The following is a 19,104-nucleotide window of genomic DNA, read 5'->3' as shown; positions in this document are numbered from 1 at the left end:
ATATGAAAAAAAAAAAAAAAAAATTAAAAAATGAATTTGATCTGTGCCACACCCAATGATAACTACTGGGTGGCATAGTAGCACATCTCACATATAAAAATAGAATAATATCATATATAATCGTAAAATATATAAGCATCGTGTAGTCATTTTAAAAAAGAGTAAGGTTTATTATTAAAAAATTAATTAATTTTTTTCATATAAATGTTATATTTATTTATTTTTTTAAAATAATTATATGATACTTATATACGTTATAATTATTATTTTTTTAAAAAATAAAAAAAACTTCGTAATTATTTGCTGATGATTTGTAATTTTGTAGTTGAACCGCGAATGTTTAAATTGGGCTGAGATTTTTTTTTTTTTTTCGTTGTCAAAACGTTAACAAACTGCCGAACAGAAAGTTGGTCTTCACTAATTATTTTTTAAAATGAAAAAAAAAAAGCGAAAATAAATTGTGAGAGATCAAAAAGCACCTTCAAAGTAGGCCCCGCTTTCACTTACAGGCTGTCCATCCTTCAGTGTTTAAAAGCCAGACAGAGAGCACCTTCATTTTGCGAATTTGCCAAACCATTTTTAATCGCAGCGCAAAACCCACAGTAATGTGCTCTGATTATGCAGTCGGAAACTCGTTTTTCCGTGTTTTGGTTAGTAGGGTGTGAAGGACTGAAACTTTCTCATTCATTTTCTGTAACTCTCCCTCCCTGCTCAGCTTTCCTCGGAGGAAAGGAAAATTAAAAGAAAAGATAAGGAGCCAAGAAAGACATACCCAGCTGGCTTGGTTTCCTTGTCTTCCTCTTTCTATCTCCAGGAAAAGAAGCTTAGAATAAAGTGCTGAGAGAAAGAGAGAGAAAGAATAACAACATTGTTTTGTGAAGCCCAACAAAGAGGGGCTGCTTTTTCATGGTCACCATGGCCTTGAAGCATGTAGTGTGGGATGCGATAACGGTGGTTTTGTTTGGTTTGTTGTGGTTTGGTTCTGCCAAAGCCTCTGTGTCCTATGACTCTAAGGCTATCACCATCAATGGGCAGAGAAGGATTCTCATTTCTGGATCCATTCACTATCCAAGAAGCTCTCCCGAGGTTGTACTCCAAATGTGCTTACCGGGTTTCAGTGATTTTCTGATTTTTTCCCAGTTTTTCTTTTTTTGGTGTTTCTCCCTTAACTGGGTACCTCTGAAATTTCCACCCTTTTAGTTTTTCATTTTCTATTCTTAAAAATGGTTCTGCTTTTCTCTCTTTTGTTTTTTAAGTTTTGACTTTTGAGTCTTTTGGGTTGTTTCAGATGTGGCCGGATCTTATTCAGAAGGCAAAGGAAGGAGGTTTGGACGTGATTCAAACTTATGTCTTCTGGAATGGGCATGAGCCTTCACCTGGCCAGGTACTGGATAATGGCAGCTTTCTCTTTAATGCGCTTGAAATTTTATTTGCATTGCCATTTATTTTTACTGACAGTTCTTATCTGTTGTAGTATTATTTTGAGGGGAACTATGATCTGGTTAAATTTATCAAGTTGGTGAAGCAAGCTGGCCTTTATGTTAATCTCAGGGTTGGTCCTTACGTTTGTGCTGAGTGGAACTTTGGGTAATATTATAATTGTCTGGTTTGCAAGTGTGAAAATTTCTCTTAATTTACTATGAAGTTTTGAAAAATAAGCAGAAGTTTCTATATTTTTCTCTTTTTCAGGGGATTCCCTGTTTGGCTGAAGTACATTCGAGGTATCAATTTCAGAACAGACAATGGGCCTTTCAAGGTTAGAGACTTCCGATTCTTACACCTAATGTTACGTAATGAATGTCATTTTCTCTCTGTTTTCGTCGATTGTGATTTATTTTCTGTACTGAGTTTGGTTTTTCGTTTGCTATAATGCAGTTTCAAATGCAAAAATTCACAAAGAAGATTGTCGATATGATGAAAGCTGAAAGGTTGTTCGAGTCTCAAGGTGGTCCAATTATTCTATCCCAGGTTCGCATAGCACTCTATTCTGGTCTTTCTCTTCATCCAATGAACTGCTATAATCTTTTCCAATTGAATTTGAGTCGGACCTTTCTAACTTCGTCAATACCATCATGAGCTATTAAACTCAGAGAAGTATCTTTCTCTGCAAATGTTTGATACAGATTGAAAATGAATATGGACCCATGGAGTATGAAATCGGCGCACCTGGTCAAGCTTACACCAAATGGGCAGCCCATATGGCACTGGGGCTTGGCACCGGTGTTCCATGGATCATGTGCAAGCAAGATGATGCCCCTGATCCTATTGTAAGGGCAGCCAAGTTCATTCCTTTAAGTATTTTCTTTATCTCTTCTTAGCGTGTTCACTAAATTCACTGCCCGTGTACATGGGCTTTGCCTAGTTGCATTCGATCAATAAAGTTTATTACTTATCAAAAAAAAAAAAAATCACTCTTTAGCCGTCCTCAGTTACCGTTGTCATTATTTAATTCCCTTTGACGTTTGAGTTTTTCAATGACAGATTGATGGCTCTGTTTACTAGTTGATTATTTCGCACGCACATAAACTTTTGAACTTCATTAACTAGTGGGTCATATGAAAAATTCCTGTACCTTTCCCTAGCTTAAAACCCAGCCATATTTTCATAATGTACTTTGTGTGAGTGATGTATATTTGGCTGTTCAAACCATAGTTGTATCACGTCTTCGGGTTCTGCAGGTTAATTCATCCTAATTTTTTAATATTTCCAAACAGATTAACACTTGCAATGGTTTCTATTGTGACTATTTCTCTCCCAACAAGGCTTATAAGCCCAAGATGTGGACAGAAGCCTGGACTGGCTGGTAACTTCTTGTGCTTATAGCTTGAATTTCGCACAATATTCCTTCGTTCTCTGATGAACAGATCAATTTCTTATCCTTGTACCACTGACCAAGAACTAATTCTGATTGCTTATCCTTTCTTTTCCCTGTCACCCATACAGGTATACTGAGTTTGGAGGTCCAGTTCCTTATCGACCAGCTGAAGACTTGGCATTTTCAGTTGCAAGATTTATACAAAAGGGGGGATCATTCATTAATTATTATATGGTAACTTAATTGCTTGTACGGAGTGGGCCCAATAGCCTGAATAATTCAACTGACTAAACTGATGTTCATTTTTTGTTTTGTTTTTATGTTTGCAGTATCATGGGGGAACAAATTTTGGCCGAACTGCTGGTGGTCCTTTCATTGCTACCAGTTATGATTATGATGCTCCTCTGGACGAATATGGTATGTGCAATGAAATTAGCATCACAGAAGAAATGTTTATTACTATAGCATTTATAGCTCTCTTCTTCAAAGGTTATGTTTAGAAGCTGACATCAATTTTTTGGCAATTTATTCTCTTCTTGACTATTTCGTATTTGGAGTTTGTATGTTCCGTAAATTTTTCCTTCATATTATGTAGATTTATTTGATTGTTCAGTTCCTTCATACTTGATTAGCTTTTAAGCTGTCACCAAGAGTCATCTGTCACATCACCGTGGAATGGGTGCTGCTGTCACTTCACCATAAAAACAAGGCACAATTCAGTTTTTCAGTCCTTTTGTGCTAGTGAAATAGGGACTATAACTGTCCATATTATGTGTTGTGCTTGTGATGACAATATTATGATGATATCAATGACATTGTAATAGGTGACAAGAATTTAATGATAACATCTTGTAAGCAAAACAAATGCCAATCATTTGATTGGTGAAACCATTTATCCTTTTTTTTTTTGATAAATAAATAAATTATATTGATCAAAGAATGGTGAAACCATTTATCTAATAAACAAAGTTTGACAAAGGTGACTGCAACTGGCCTGGTTATATTTTTCCTCTTCAGCCTTCGATCATATAATCATCTTGTGACCAAAGTTTGCCAAAGATGACTAAAGTTTGTGATAGCTCAAGAATTTACCATGATATGAATGCAAAATTTTGGATGGATGCTACCTGTTATCTGGTGGGTCCTTAAGCTGTCAAATGATCAAAATTAGTTTTCATTATATTTATCGAGTATTTTTATATTTGCACTGAGCATATTTGAAAGTTCTTTGGCTATTTAACCATTTTCGACCCAAAAACATGGAAAGATAGAAAAATCCTCCCTTATTTTTTCTTCATAATCTTTTTCCTATATAAGACTAACTGCATCAAAAAGTCTGAAACGCTTTGTAGTTTCTGGATGAATTGAAGGTTACTATTTCTCTTTCTATGCAGGACTTTTGAGACAACCTAAATGGGGTCATTTGAAAGATTTGCATAGAGCAATAAAGTTGTGTGAACCAGCTTTAGTATCTGGAGAGCCCACTGTGACACCACTTGGAAATTATCAAGAGGTCAGACCTGTTTTTTTTTTAAAGAGAGGTTAAACTAACTTCAGTTTTCCAAGAATCATCCAGCCAACTTTAAATTACTTTGGAACCAAAACATACTCCTAAAATTTCGTTATTGGCTTACAGGCTCATGTATTCAAGTCAAAGTCTGGAGCTTGTGCTGCATTCCTTGCAAATTACAATCCAAGATCTTTTGCAAAAGTGGCATTTGGGAATTTGCATTACAATCTGCCTCCTTGGTCTATCAGCATTCTTCCAGACTGCAAGAACACTGTATACAACACTGCCAGGGTGAGGAAAAAATACCTTGTGATAAATTGAACTCTCTTCTCCCTCTTCCACCTTCTCTCTAAGTTAAATTTCTTTAGTCATGATTGTCATGAGTAGTGTCTAAATGTTTGGTGTTTTTTTATTTGTCATATTCTTACTCAAAAAAGAAAAAGAGGATTTTGCCTTGGAAGATGCATTTTTGACATTATGTGCCAAAATTCCCATACAGGTTGGTGCACAAAGTGCACAGATGAAGATGACTCGTGTTCCTGTTCATGGAGGATTCTCTTGGCAGGCATACGATGAAGAGACAACCTCCTATGATGACAGTTCATTCACGATGGTTGGGTTGTTGGAGCAGATAAATATAACAAAAGATGCTTCTGACTACTTGTGGTACTCAACAGAGTGAGTAACATAAATCTATTCATTTTTTTTTTTTTTTTTTTTTTCCATTCTTTTCCTTGTGATTCTTTTCACTAAATATTTTCTTATAAATTTTATGTCCCATAATCCCCAGTGTTAAGATTGACTCCAATGAAGGATTTTTGAAGACCGGAAAATATCCTGTTCTTACAGTCTTATCTGCTGGTGATGCTCTGCATGTTTTCATCAACGGTCAACTCTCAGGTAGGCTGCACTTAGCCATTTTCAGGGCATTCTTTCCTTTTATGGAAGATTTTAACCTATTTTATTTCAAGACTTCAATCAGGAGTGTGCTTGTTTATAGCTTGACCATTTCTGCCATCATGTTACTTTCTTGATTATTTTTTTATCAGGAACCGCCTATGGAAGTTTAGGATTTCCTAAAGTAACATATAGTGAGGGTGTGAAGCTGAGAGCTGGAATTAACAAAATCTCACTTCTAAGTGTTGCCGTTGGTCTCCCGGTTTGTCCCTTTCCTCTCTCTGTCTGTCTCTCTCCCACACCCACACACTGATTCACACATCTGATTTTCTGTGACATGGAATTTTGAATTAACTGTCCTAGTTATTCTTTCTCCTGTCTGATCTAAGTTCAGAATGTTGGTCCACATTTTGAGAGATGGAATACTGGTGTTCTTGGCCCAATAACATTGAATGGCCTCAATGACGGGAGAAGAGACTTGTCATGGCAGAAATGGTCTTACAAGGTTTGTTTTCAAAGATATCTACTGTCTTCTTTCCCTGAAATTATACAGATCATTTGATTGCATCGTTGTCATCAGATTGGTCTTAAAGGAGAATCCTTGAGTCTTCATTCGCTTAGTGGGAGTTCCTCAGTCGAGTGGGTTGAGGGGTCTCTTGTTGCCCGAAGGCGGCCTATGATGTGGTACAAAGTAAGCACCCAAAACCTTAAGCAATGTTTCTTGTTACTCTTCTGAGGCTGGAAATGAAATGCATGTGAACTTTGTCAGCTGTTACTTAGGGTTGCATCAAAATATATTTATTTGGGTAATTGTGTCATTCTTGACTTGGCACTCTTATATCTTGGTTTTAGTTCTGAAAACAAAAACATACCTATAAGAAAGGTTCTTAAAAGAAAAACATATATGTTTGCCATTTAAGCCAGGGGTGACTTACAGCTGTCAAAATATGCTTGTCTTGAAAAAAAGAAGATAATTAAGTCGAAATCTATTTACAAATATATATATATCAGATATCTTTGGACATAATGAGAAAGTGCATCCAAGCACATCCTTTTAAGCGGCACTTTTCTGTTAAGGCTAGATTTGACATCCTTCCATGTTTCAGACTATGTTCAATGCTCCTGCTGGAAATTCTCCATTAGCCTTGGATATGGGCAGCATGGCTAAAGGTCAAGTGTGGATAAATGGACAAAGTCTTGGCCGCTACTGGCCTGCATATAAATCATCTGGTACTTGTGGTGAATGCAATTATGCTGGAACATATAATGAGAAGAAGTGCTTAAGCAATTGTGGGGAGGCTTCCCAAAGATGGTAAGAGAAAAACTCTAATAATGAGCCAAGCTAGCATTTGCAGTGATAATTGCTTGCTTCCAATTATGGAAATCAATAGTTCAAACCATACTCAACTTAATATACCTCCTAAAATTTCGCCCATCTTAGAGCTTTGTTATGCTGGTAATGAATTGTTAGTGAACTGAATAATGGCTAATAATTTCAGGTATCACGTTCCTCGTTCATGGCTAAAACCAACCGGGAATCTGCTGGTTGTTTTTGAAGAATGGGGTGGAGACCCAAATGGGATCTTTCTGGTTAGAAGAGAAATGGATAGTGTATGTGCTAATATCTATGAGTGGCAGCCGACCCTCATGAATTGGCAGATGCAAGCGTCTGGCAAAGTCAATAAACCTCTCAGACCTAAAGCTCATTTATGGTGTGGCCCTGGGCAGAAAATTTCATCGATAAAGTTTGCTAGCTTTGGAACACCAGAAGGGGTCTGTGGAAGCTTCCAGGAGGGAAGCTGTCATGCCCACAAATCATATGACGCTTTTCAAAGGGTATTACTACAACCTTTCACTACTTATGTCATCTATACTTTTCGATAAGTAAGATACTTTTAGCAATGACCAAAGGTGCAACCAGGTACACTATATACATTAGAAACACCTGGGTGGAGAGTGAGAAAAATTGAAAATAAAACACTCCGAAAAAGTGAAGTTGGAGAAATTCGAGGATGCTGCTATCCGGTGATGGAGAAAAAATCCTTAAGCCCCCCATATTTTTAGCAGGAAAATTGATTAGCTTATCTGTAACTTAACCTCAAAATCCCTGTTGGGTGTATCAAGTTTGAGAGATGGGTTTCATGGCTCTGCTCATCATTGTCATCAAACTCCCATATTCTTAGTAGTATGCTATAATAGGTCTATACTTCTACTTTTAATGCTTGAACAAATGCTCCAACAGGACCGAGTTAAGAGGCAAAACTTCTTAAAACTTTCAACCTTTGAATCCTCTAAAATGTCGAATCTTCAGGCCAACTGAACTTTTTATCTCTAATCATTATGTTTTCCTACTGGGTTCTTGTACTAATGTCCTTTTTCCCTTCCTGGATGCATACTAAACAATGACTGCTTCTTGCAGAATTGTGTTGGGCAGAACTTCTGCTCGGTAACTGTGGCACCCGAAATTTTCGGAGGAGATCCATGTCCAAATGTCATGAAGAAACTTTCTGTGGAGGCCATTTGCAGTTGAAGTAAATGAGATAAAAGTCGTAGATTGATTTTCCTGGGACTCCAATAGATCGTCTTCAGTCCATCTATTTTCAGATAAATTATCAACACATCCAGATCAGCGTGACCATTCATTTGGCGTTTCCAAGGTGAAGTTGTACAAATATACAACACACCATCTGGTTGAAAGCCTATACAGATTGTTAAAATGATTGTGGATTAGCTTTATGCAAGCTATATGAAGGTAGAAGAGAAAGTGTTTAGTCAAAGCACATTGAGATGATACAAAAAATTGAGTCCATGTGCAACCTCTTTGTTTTAGAAACTGGAAGCCTCTGGTTCCGGTAATGCTATATTTGAATTTCCTTGCAACTTTCTAGGAAGCAATTGTTTCATTGGTTTCTGTTCTAAGAATGGCCTGGAAGCAAATAATGTTATAAAGCTTATATCAACTTGTGTGTTGAGCATCTTATAATGATGTTGAAACTTTGTAGATGTCTGTGTTGGGCATGTCTTTGCACATGAAGGGACACAAAACATTACACAAGAGATGAAGCCGCTTTATTCAAACTGGAACCAAACCCCATTCCTCATGCATGCCACTTTTATGTTTGATTGAAGTGTCCTTTGTGTTCTAGTGATCGGCACAGGAGTATTAGCTTTCTGTTAACTTCCCTTGACTATTGCATGTGATAAAAGTCCACTCTTTCAGCAGCCTGAGCTTTCGAAGGGACCAGTAGAGATTCCGTAATGCAATAGATTAACTCCATTTTTAACATAAGAAGACATTGCGTCTTTCTCACTGCAATTTCGACCGATTATATAATTTCTAATGAAAGTCGCTGCATTAGGTGGTCGTGTACCAGTCGGCCATTGACATTAATAATACCATAAATGCTTTCCAAAACGTTAACCATTGGACTCTACTTTTAACATCGAATGTCTAGTTTTATAGGACGTGACGCATTGAAGGATCAAGGTTGATAAAACCTTATTAGGCAGACCTTATCCCCTCCCAAACGGATACCATGGAGACAAATGTTTGACTGCATGACCCATTGATTGGTCATGACTCATGCGCACACAGCCCTCACAGTTTTTTATTTAATTACAAAATGGGGAGAGAGTCCAAGTCGAGCGGTATGGATAGGATTAGAAGTTTCTAAAGTTTAATGCACGATGCCTCTTTCTAATTTTAATTATTGAAATATGATACCATCTCATCAATCTTTAAAATTGTTTAAAAGATTGATCTAAAAGTGTCATATTTTACATAATGAGACGAGAGCGTGTTATGTAACATGAGTAATATTATATACAGTTTTAAAATTCTTTAAAAAAATAGGGTCTAGTTTTAAAAATATATTTAATGATTAAAATTAAAAACTTCATTGTTATTATAACTAAAATTGAATTCTGTATACACGTGATTAAAAATAAAATTAATATTAAAACATTGTAACTGCAATAAAAGGATGGTTGTTTAAACATAATTCAAAAAAAAAAAAAAAAGAACCTACGTAGCATTGCGTACGAGGAACTTAATTTCACCCTCATCTGAAGTTTGAACCCTGCCTCGCGCATATAATAATCTCAAAGTTCAGCGATTCTAACATTACCCACAAAATTCTCTCTCACTCAATCTCTCTAAATGACGCGCTATAAGGGCGGCTATACGTTCGTTCATGTTAAATTTTGAATCAGTTTGTCTATTTGCAATGGAGAATCTCTCACAAATATACGAAACTATGTTCTACTTTTGCTTCTTGGTCTTTTTCTTCAGCTTAGTTCTCTTTATTTTCTCTTACCCTTTGTACAAAAGACTGGAGAAAACCGAGCAGAAGCTGGACGAGGTACATATCCACAATCCAATTCCGAGCGACCCTTTGAGATTGGAGCGACATTCGGCAGAAACTGTGGGTAAAAGCCGTGAAAAAGACCCGACCCATTGGGGCCTTCCGCTGCTTTTGGAGATCTTGCCCTCTGCTTCCCCGAATTGGGAGTGTTTGTTCAGTGAAGAAAAGAGTGGTGACCAGGATTCAGACGGGTCGTGTTTGCATGACAAGGGGGTGGAGTCGATTGGAGATCAGACGGCGAAGAAGAAGAAGAAGAAGAAGAGGGCCAGGAAGAAGAGGTTGAATTTGCAAGCTGACGAGGGTGGTGAAGACAGGTGCGTGGGGAGAGAAATTTTGGATTCGGGTTATCAGGTCAATAATGATTTGGTTTGCTTCTATCCCTTTACCTCGTCAAGTAGTGCCATGCAGAGGAGGATCAAGCAACATTACGACGAGCTTGTGAAGTGCAATGAAACCAAGGGACTAACACTGGCACAGGTTTTCTAATTTCTACCCGATATATATGGTTAAAAAAAAATTTACTTTTTAAATCTTTTTGTTGAATACATTTGCTATTGGATAACTTAAAATTGATTTTTTTATAAATATATATATACATATATTTATAGGGATTTTGTTATATATTTGGTTGTGTAAAGATTGTGCATTTTTAAGAGCATTGAGAGTTCGTTACTTTTTTATTTTTCTTTTTCTTTTATATGTAAGTGGGTGTTTGTTACTTTGTAATAGGTTCATTGGCGGGATGGTGTTTGTTTTTGTGCTGAGCTCACTACCAATGTTGAATATTGTGATAGAAAAGGAATTCTTCTTCTACGTTAACCCAAAACAAGAAGAGAGTTGTTTGACATGATAGCCTGGTCCCTTTTTGGAGCGAGTTGTTTAAACAACTCTCAATCCCTAGAATTAGGTTCACGATCCCTAGAATTCACGCACAAATTTAGAACCTATAGTGGGAGTGGGATAGACATATAAACTAGGTCCTACAACATTTATTGTTATTCAGGAGACTCCTGCAAAAATTCGAAAGTTTGAATATTGTTGATTTAAGCACACCGGCATCTTCAATGTTATTATTCATATTGTACTCTCATATTGCAGGTTGGAGAGTTTGCTAATTGCTTGATTGAGGCTAGAAATGAGCTACAGCACAAGTATGTTCGAAATCATTTCTAGGAAACTGAGTTTGTATTCTTACACTTCTCATTCTGTAAATGTTGTTGGTAACCATTGTTGTAGAATCATCCTAGCCTGTATAACTTCTTTAAGTATATGTAACCTTGACTGTTATTTTCTGTTCAGTAATTTTCAACTTTTTCGTGATTACAGTATAGCTTTTTGTTGTTGCTGAGGTTTTCCAAATGTCGAACTTTTACAAGCACTGAATACCGTACTTTGACATGATAGTTTCCCAGTAATTCTAATCCCCAAAGTATTCCTTGAACAATTTAATCCTTATTTCTTATATGCATATCAATGATTGTTTTCCTAACAGGGCTGAGGTCATCCAACGTAAGTTCACCATAACAAAGGCTCTACTGTGCAGGGCAGACAGATCATCCTTCGACCGCCTTCACCAGCAGGTTAATACCTATTTTCTGAATTTGGTGGGAAATTGAGGTTATTAAGTATTGTATACAAATCCATAAGTGGATCAATGAATTGATGTTTCAGATATACAAAGTAGAACTAGAACAACGGAGGCTAAAAGATGATGCATTTGTTTATAATTGGCTTCAACAGCAGCTTAAACTCTCTCCAGCATACAAGAAGGTAGTTTTAATTTTATTTTTGTAGATGGCCTGCTTATAGAAGTTAATTGTGTAGCCGAGAAATTGTTAGTGAAGCTTGTCTCCTTTCACTACCATATTTTCCTTCCATCGTTTCGAATGATGTTTCACAGAAATATTTTTACTCCCACTGAACTTTCCAAATTCCTTTCCTGATTCTCTTTTTTAAACAAGGTAAACAATTGCCAAAATTTTCTCTCTCTTCGCTTCACTTCTACTGAACCAGATGAAGTCTGCAATGTCTTTTACCACACCCATTCTGATAGGATATGCTGATGATTCTGACCTTCTCTCTTTCATAAGATGCTTGAAATTAGTGCTTCCATGGAGTCGAAGAAATCTAGTGAGCTGATGGAAACCACAGATACGGACTTTGCTGACATTTCATTTGAAGAGTTACTAGCACGAGAAAAGAAGGATTCTTTTTGGTATGCTCGAGTGATGGTTTCCACACCCCCCCCCCCAAAAAAAATACCTTGTTTGGACCGTGCTTATATTAATGCATTTTCCATCACATGTGCAGGCAAAGAAAATCGAGATCATGCTTGGGGTGAAAACTATATTGGTTTTGCTGATTCTGCTCACGAGATTCATTTCTATTGTTTGTATATTCAATACTGCTACGAAACGGGGACTTTTTGGCTGCCTGTGATTCTTTGGTCACCCTTTTAAACAGGAAAATAGCCATAACTTCTTGTGTTCAAATTTTCCTTTTTGGAATTTCCGGTGGAAGCTAGTCAATCTTGTGTATCTGAAATGTAGCATGCCGCGTGCATTCTATTCTATTGAAAGCATTGAGCTTCCAGTTGTGTGAGAGGATTACCATGGAGAATGAACTACTTTAAGCATTGAGCTTCCAGTTGTGTATGGGTTTTAGGCAGGGGCCTTGTGTGTCTTGTACAAAGACTACCTGCAGCCGTAGGGGACCATGCAACAGAGCCATCTCGAAAGGATTATTACCTGGGGCAATGCCATCTGCCCCACCCGTCTAAAATTCTAAATTCTCTGCGGCTTTCGAAAGGTTGCCATGGTAAAACTTATGTAACAAGGTGGTCGTGTTTGCAGGGGTCATGTTTGTATTGTATCAAGTCATAGACATTTGAATATATGAGTCAATCTGATCTTTTAATATAAACGATGCAAACATTCAAATTGTAATATGATTCATATAAAAAACAGGTTGTGTTGTGTCATTTGTTTTGACTAATTTAATAATTAATTATAAATATTTCAACACCATACAACTCATTTTAATTCATTTCATTTAAATAGGTTGAACTAGCACGCTTAATCTATTTAACCTAATTAATATAATTTATTATTAGCCACAATATCTAAAAATAATAATAAGGCTACCTACAAACAAAAAATATCAATATTTTTCAAATTTTTAACCTATAATAAAACTAATACTACAAATCATATAATAGCAAATGAGCATAAATCTAGAATTACAATTTCAACAATAAAAACATAAACATATTAAGAAATATTAATATTATAACCTAACAATAATAAAACTATAATTTGAAATAAAATTTAAACTAGTTATTGCCATTTGATTTTGGACTAAATGGGTTGGCATGTTATTAACTTGTTTATTAATCGCATCTTAACATATCAACCATTTTGATCCGAACTTATTTTTATTAAATCCAAATTTGATAATTTTGTATCATATTTGTATTGGATTCATGAGTCGTATAACGTATTGTCATCCCTACTTATGTTAGTCCATGCCCATGTAGTGCATAGGAAAATCAATAAATACTCCTGGAGACTGGAGTATGGATGGCATGGCATACTTATCTCATCATGATATGTAATGTAATTATCATAAAATATAAATTAATTGGCATCACATATTATAATTATAATATGATAGGGACACCACTTATTCATACCGTGGGATTAATTAACAATTACGTGGGTCGATTAAGTGGGTTATGTCACGAATATGAAAAGATACAAAGTGAAAGCTGGACCAATTTAAAAACTATAAAGCTAAAGTTTGTCGGTAGCAACAAAGAAATAAACCTCACATTTCCTTCACTCCACAGTAGTCCCATACAAATGATGAGATTCCTCCGCTTATACCGGGCTGATTGTAGCAGAAATAAGTAGCGACGTTACATTTATGGTGTGATTTCTTGTTTGCTGCCAAGTTGATGACTAATGTAGATAAGCCCTCCCTTGTTGTACTGAAATGGTCTGTGACATAAAATCTTGACAATTCGTTTGCAAACTTCTGTTAAGCGGCATGCTATTGACATCAAACGCAAACTCGGGTAGCGGCATGCCACTAGAGCAGTATTAATAAGATTTGGGACATATAATTGTTGTAAGCATATGGATATCGTACAAGTATCCATTCATCAAGGTCCCTGCTCAAGATGCTTGCAAGGTAATTACTGAGGTACAGTTCATGAAATTAACAAAGGTGTAAAACAAAATAACAGGCCAAGCCTCATGCTACTATCAACAACATAGAAACGGTTTTTGGCGAGTGGGAAGAAAATTTCTCTTAAATCTTTATCCTTTATCCCTTCTCTGCTCTCTGATGGTCATAAATTCATCTTTCCCCATATTACTGCATCTTTTGATCAGTCGATTTTAACAGATGAGTAGATCTTCCTAACAAACCAGAAGCATGCATAGAAGCCAATAGTACCCGTCAAGACAAAGAAAGCGTATGATACAATTATCATGTATCCAAAATAAAGGATGCCTGAAACCAGCTTTGTGATCTCCAACTTGGTCAAGAAGTAGAAGACAGAGTAGAGGAAAAGATAGAGTGCAGAGGAGCCAGCAGTCAGGTAAGATCTCCACCACCAGTAGTAGTCTTCACTGCACAACTGGAAGTAGCAGAGAACAACCGTTATCTCCGCACAAGTGATTAGAAGGATCGTGAACACTATAAAGAGAAAGCCGAATATGTAATAGAACTGGTTCAGCCATATTGATGTCAAGATAAAGAAGAGCTCAATGAAAACAGCCCCAAATGGAAGAATGCCACCAATGAGAATAGAGAAGATCGGTTTCATGTACCATGCCTGCTCCGGTATTTGCCTAGGAATTTTGTTAGTCTTCACAGGGTCTTCCATGGCTGGTTTTTTGAAACCCAAATAACTCCCCACAAAGACCAAGGGCACTGATATGCCAAACCATAAGCAGACAAGAGCAAACATTGTCCCAAAGGGCACGGCCCCAGAAGATTGTTCCCCCCAGATTAATGCATTCAGAACAAAGAACACTCCAAAAAGAATACCTGGAAACATAAATGCAGTTTTCAAGGTATTCCTCTTCCACTCTGTGCCCCTGAACATTTTGTACAGACGTGCTGAGGAGTAACCAGCAAACAAGCCCATGAAAACCCACAACAGAACCATGGCAGTCATAAGCCCTCCTCTGTTGGAAGGAGATAAGAAACCAAGCAATGCAAATATCATTGTCACAAGTGTCATTGCAAAGATCTGAACACCCGTACCAACATAGACACAAAGTAAACCAGAATTGATTGGTGGCCTGAAAACATCTCCATGGACTAGTTTCCATCCTGTTTCTTCTTGAGCCTCATCTTGGGTTTCCAATTGATTATAGTTGGCAATATCTCTGTATAAAGTTCTCATCATGATCATTGCCACCATGCCAGAAAGAAAGAGGACAATCATCAGAGAGTTTATGATGGAGAACCAATGGATCTGATCATCATTCATGAGGAGGTATGTGTCCCAACGAGATGCCCATTTGATCTCACTTTCCTGAGAAAAGACAAGAGCAGCACAAGTTAACACCTAATTAGGGACAAAGAAGATGTCTAATGGAGGAAAATAGGCAAAGGCTTGATAAGCAGGTACCTTGAACGTAACGTCATATGTAAAAACAACATCCTTATCTGTGTCAACTTCTTGTGGCACATTGTTACCTTGTACTAAATTTTTGGTGTCTTTGTTGCATGTTGCTAATTGAGGATTCTTATCATCCCAATCCTTGTATTCATGATTAATGCTGTTTGGAGCATTACAAGAGTCAAATGAGAAGAGAACAACAAACTAATCTAATTATTACAGAAGATAGCGGGCAAATTTGCATTATTCTTCATAAAAAGTTTGCTATAGTTCATTCTGTAATCTATTTTCAAATCAAATCACATAGAACGCCTATATTTCATCTTTTCTATAAAGTTCAGCAGGACACTCCAAAAAGATGCAGCAAACCGCATGCAAAAAAACAGCATAAACAAGCATCTGTAATGAAACTCCCACATACTCTTAAAAATCAGAAGAAACATTCAATTACATGAAAAACACTGAAAGCTGGAAAGAATGTAGCATGATAGAATATGATATAAAAAGGAAAGGACAATATATTTCAAACAACATTGCAGCGTCTAATAAACAAAAGATCATGTTGTGGGATAAAGGCTAGCTCAGTTTCAAATTAAATTTTACACTAAAGCTGTAAACAAACAGAGAAAAGTTATAGCATTTCATTCCATAGACAACTCTTCCCTAGTTCAAACCTTATTTATGAAGTAGCTAATTCTGAATAATCATCTCTTGGTAGGATCATCAAATCCGTCCACCTTTTCCCTCTCGTATTTCTGACAAACACATGTACCTTTCTTTTTCTTTTCTTTTTTTTTATATATAAGTAATAAGAGATTTTATTAAGGCAAATAAATAGGCATAGCCCAAGCACACAAGGGTATGCAAGCGGAAACACCTAAATACAAGCTAGGGACTAGGAGCTAGGAAATGCTAAACGAAAAATCATTTAGATTATCCCCATTCATGTATCTTTCTTTATGTTACATTTGTCCACATCAATAACAGCAAAAACATGTTTACCCTCAAAAACATCCTCAAGCAAAAACCTTTCCATTTGAATGAAAGGACCCTCTAAAGAATCAACAATGAAGTCATCTTTATTCTCTTATTTTCCATCTAATAGCACTTATCAATTGAAGGTGCAGTAGCAGTCAACAAGATTAATTACTCATTGCTCATACACAACATAGACTCAATAGAGCTAAACTAATATTGCACTGCAAGAAAAATGCAACACCAACCAACAACAAAAGCAAGAAAAAAAGAACCTGACCTGTATGGAATAACCTCAAAACCAACTATCCGAGCAGAATCAGTCTCCGGGTCTTTGTGATACATGACTCTAAAGCTTAAGTGATTATTTATGAAATATTTCTCCTCTTTGCTCTGTAGAACAAATAAATGTGTAAGATAGCATAAAAGCACTTATTCTAACTGGAAATTGGATTCCAAAGCATACCCCAATATAATTTCCTTTGAACCCAACACGGAAACCGTGTTCATATGTCGTTGACTGACTTCCATCCCTCCTCTGTCTAAGAACAGCAACAGGAAGGTTATCTAAAATCCTGCACATTTTGGAGATTTCAGAACAAAGGGGAATATATTAGGCATTTCTGTATTATTTAATGCTTGTCATCAATGAAAACAGGTAAAATCCATAACAAAACAGTGGCAAACCATCAAAGGTGACAAAGAAAGTTGTATAGATCAAACAGGCAGTATGTTCATTGCTTACATGTTAACGCGATATTCATCATCAATTTTTTCCTTAAAATTCTTGGCAGATTCAGCATCAAGATGACTTTTACATGCAACTTTGCACGACTGATCCTTCCTCATTTCGAACTGGGGTATAATTCATAAATTTAGACCAACGATAAACATTGAACAAGAACCAAATTGAGTATATGCAAATGATTTCTTTGCAATTCGCATTCTTAACACAAAAAATGGTATTAATACGCACAGTATAGACAGAATTTTCGATGCGGTCACCTCGGAGAACTTCCCCCAAATTTTCTGCATTGTTCAAAATCTTTGAAGGTTTGCAATACTTTAAGTAGTAGTAGTCATATGGAAGTTGTGTCTTAGTAGATGACAATTTGTTCACTTTGACAGGCAGTGGATCACCCTGTTCAAAGTAAGCAGTAAGTCAATATAGGCAGCCAAATTCAAATGATGGCACAGACAAAAAAGAGGATATTTCCTCATATAAGACAGAAAGAACACCACAGAATGTATAAGTCAATGTACATTCAAACTACTTGTCCAACTTAATGTGCACTTGAAATAATGAGATATTGAGAAAGGCTTCTTATTCTGCCAATAGTGATGATAGCACTGATTTTGTAAAATTCATTCCAATAAGAATGGCTTCAAGTACCATGTAATACACAAAGGAATCTCTAAAAAAAAGATAGGATACCTAAACTAATCGTATTAGAACACTCCTACCACCTGCATAATATCCTTTCTTGGGTTTGTTGGGTGGCACCACCATATGCATCATACAGTTATCCACATTGCTAATAAGTAATAAGTCCTACGGCTACACTAAATTCCCAGCCATGCACGTTCAATATCTTATCCATGAGATGCTCATTCTCCAAGCATTACCCTTCAATCCTACCACCTCATTTCAACGAAATATGCTCAACACTTAGATTCCATTGTTCAAACAAGAAAAATGGAAGAGTAAACAACACTGTCAAATCCCAAATAGCTTCCATGCATTCTATTTACGGATTTGTACTAGTTTTGTGTCTTATTTTATTATGTTTTATTCAGCCTCTTAATTCAACCTTCTTCTTTTTACGAAATTGCACACAATTTCTACAGCATGTTTAATTTTCAACCAATAAAACCATAAAGCATGGCGTTAAGTGGTATCAAAACATGCGCATAGATCAGACTAGTTCTTTATTTGTTAGATCTAATAATTGACAACGTTAAAAAAAGCCCATTCTTAAATCACGAGGTCCATCTGGCACGCTAAAGGCAAACAAACGGGTAACTTCAAAAAACACCCAGATCCAAACAACACAAAATCCAAAAACAAACAACTCCATGGATACAATAACACAAAAAAACATTAAATTTAGATCAAACCCACATACCCAGATCCAAGACTGTCTCACTCCTAGCAGAGAGAACCCACAATGCAACAAAACACAAAGACTAAAGAAACCCACAATAGACAATTAAACAAGCAAAGCAAGAATCAGCAGAGTTCAAAGAACGAAACATTAAAAATAATGAAGGGGTTAGAATTTCGGGAACAATACAGTTATGAAATCGCGAGGAGCGACGCCAGGGAGGTAGAAGGAGTAGGCTGAGGGGACGAGCAGGAGAACCAAGAAAAGAATAATCGTCGTCGTATGGCAGTGGAGAGTACCCATATCCTCTTCTTCTGCGAGAGGGAGAAAGATGGGAAAGGGTCTGAGGTATTTCTGGAGTGATTAGTGGTAAGAGAGATGGATGATTGGGATGTATATTCTACGTACGAAACGTACAGGTTTGGTTTCTACTGCCTCCACGGTTCGACCTATGATATATATATATTAATTTTTTTTTTGGTTCTGTCTTCTCTCCCTCTTTTTTTTCTTTTTTATTTTTTTATTTTAAAAAAAAAGGTTAGAGTGGACAATTAGAGATGACTTTCTTACATGACGTGACCATAGTAGTACCTAATCCGCTGAAGAGCTAAACAAGAGACCTAGACAACAAGATCCACAAGTGCTTCTTACAAGTCAAATTTGACTTATAGCATGAACCCAAACTCACGAGAATATCAATAGTCTATAAGATAATAGGTCACTAATAATTCTGAGTACTTCTCGTTGTAAGATTTGACCTCAGGATCTAATGCCTACTATCAAACTCATGGATCACTAAACCA

General features: G+C 36.5%; 3 protein-coding genes across 4 annotated transcripts; 2 read left to right on the top strand and 1 right to left on the bottom strand.

Annotated features, from left to right (window-relative positions):
* Nucleotides 1-551: 551 nt before the first annotated feature.
* Nucleotides 552-8,223, top strand: LOC122300959 (beta-galactosidase 1-like). The gene is made up of 19 exons (XM_043111981.1): nucleotides 552-1,086; nucleotides 1,289-1,384; nucleotides 1,475-1,587; nucleotides 1,690-1,756; nucleotides 1,876-1,968; nucleotides 2,124-2,267; nucleotides 2,715-2,803; nucleotides 2,944-3,049; nucleotides 3,145-3,232; nucleotides 4,210-4,328; nucleotides 4,452-4,616; nucleotides 4,825-5,003; nucleotides 5,116-5,225; nucleotides 5,375-5,484; nucleotides 5,617-5,727; nucleotides 5,803-5,913; nucleotides 6,329-6,534; nucleotides 6,722-7,058; nucleotides 7,642-8,223. Exons 1-19 carry the CDS (start codon nucleotides 907-909, stop codon nucleotides 7,750-7,752), a joined length of 2,535 nt encoding a protein of 844 aa, XP_042967915.1. The 5' UTR covers nucleotides 552-906; the 3' UTR covers nucleotides 7,753-8,223.
* A 1,064-nt stretch (nucleotides 8,224-9,287) lies between these two features.
* Nucleotides 9,288-12,187, top strand: LOC122300958. The gene is made up of 6 exons (XM_043111980.1): nucleotides 9,288-10,063; nucleotides 10,685-10,737; nucleotides 11,079-11,166; nucleotides 11,258-11,356; nucleotides 11,677-11,801; nucleotides 11,897-12,187. Exons 1-6 carry the CDS (start codon nucleotides 9,416-9,418, stop codon nucleotides 11,925-11,927), a joined length of 1,044 nt encoding a protein of 347 aa, XP_042967914.1. The 5' UTR covers nucleotides 9,288-9,415; the 3' UTR covers nucleotides 11,928-12,187.
* A 1,522-nt stretch (nucleotides 12,188-13,709) lies between these two features.
* Nucleotides 13,710-18,742, bottom strand: LOC122300956 (transmembrane 9 superfamily member 7). 2 transcript variants are annotated; one of them, XM_043111977.1, is made up of 7 exons: nucleotides 18,491-18,742; nucleotides 17,173-17,337; nucleotides 16,942-17,051; nucleotides 16,663-16,771; nucleotides 16,477-16,589; nucleotides 15,231-15,381; nucleotides 13,710-15,134 (listed from the first exon to the last, which is right to left on the bottom strand). In XM_043111977.1, the coding sequence occupies exons 1-7, from the start codon at nucleotides 18,602-18,604 to the stop codon at nucleotides 13,977-13,979; spliced, it is 1,920 nt and encodes a 639-aa protein (XP_042967911.1). In that variant the 5' UTR covers nucleotides 18,605-18,742; the 3' UTR covers nucleotides 13,710-13,976. The 2 variants fall into 2 exon arrangements, with proteins under 2 accessions (XP_042967911.1, XP_042967912.1); XM_043111978.1 differs by having other exon boundaries at nucleotides 17,202-17,337; nucleotides 18,491-18,653.
* Nucleotides 18,743-19,104: the final 362 nt, after the last annotated feature.

Source organism: Carya illinoinensis, chromosome 2 (assembly GCF_018687715.1).
Source record: "Carya illinoinensis cultivar Pawnee chromosome 2, C.illinoinensisPawnee_v1, whole genome shotgun sequence".
Taxonomy (NCBI): domain Eukaryota; kingdom Viridiplantae; phylum Streptophyta; class Magnoliopsida; order Fagales; family Juglandaceae; genus Carya; species Carya illinoinensis.
Note: the sequence above shows the minus strand (reverse complement) of the source record. Positions and strands in the feature narration are given on the sequence as shown.

What these genes read in the sequence shown, in the direction of transcription:
- LOC122300959 (XM_043111981.1), top strand. Translation starts at nt 907, where the DNA reads ATGGTCACCATGGCCTTGAAGCATGTAGTGTGGGATGCGATAACGGTG. An exon ending in TGTGCTGAGTGGAACTTTGG is followed by an intron (nt 1,588 to 1,689) that starts GTAATATTATAA and finishes TCTCTTTTTCAG; the next exon opens with GGGATTCCCTGTTTGGCTGA. An exon ending in CATCAACGGTCAACTCTCAG is followed by an intron (nt 5,226 to 5,374) that starts GTAGGCTGCACT and finishes TTTTTTTATCAG; the next exon opens with GAACCGCCTATGGAAGTTTA.
- LOC122300958 (XM_043111980.1), top strand. Translation starts at nt 9,416, where the DNA reads ATGTTAAATTTTGAATCAGTTTGTCTATTTGCAATGGAGAATCTCTCA. An exon ending in TCTCTCCAGCATACAAGAAG is followed by an intron (nt 11,357 to 11,676) that starts GTAGTTTTAATT and finishes CTCTTTCATAAG; the next exon opens with ATGCTTGAAATTAGTGCTTC. An exon ending in GAAAAGAAGGATTCTTTTTG is followed by an intron (nt 11,802 to 11,896) that starts GTATGCTCGAGT and finishes TCACATGTGCAG; the next exon opens with GCAAAGAAAATCGAGATCAT.
- LOC122300956 (XM_043111977.1), bottom strand. Translation starts at nt 18,604, where the DNA reads ATGGGTACTCTCCACTGCCATACGACGACGATTATTCTTTTCTTGGTT. An exon ending in GATGAATATCGCGTTAACAT is followed by an intron (nt 16,772 to 16,941) that starts GTAAGCAATGAA and finishes CAAAATGTGCAG; the next exon opens with GATTTTAGATAACCTTCCTG. An exon ending in CATATGACGTTACGTTCAAG is followed by an intron (nt 15,135 to 15,230) that starts GTACCTGCTTAT and finishes GTCTTTTCTCAG; the next exon opens with GAAAGTGAGATCAAATGGGC.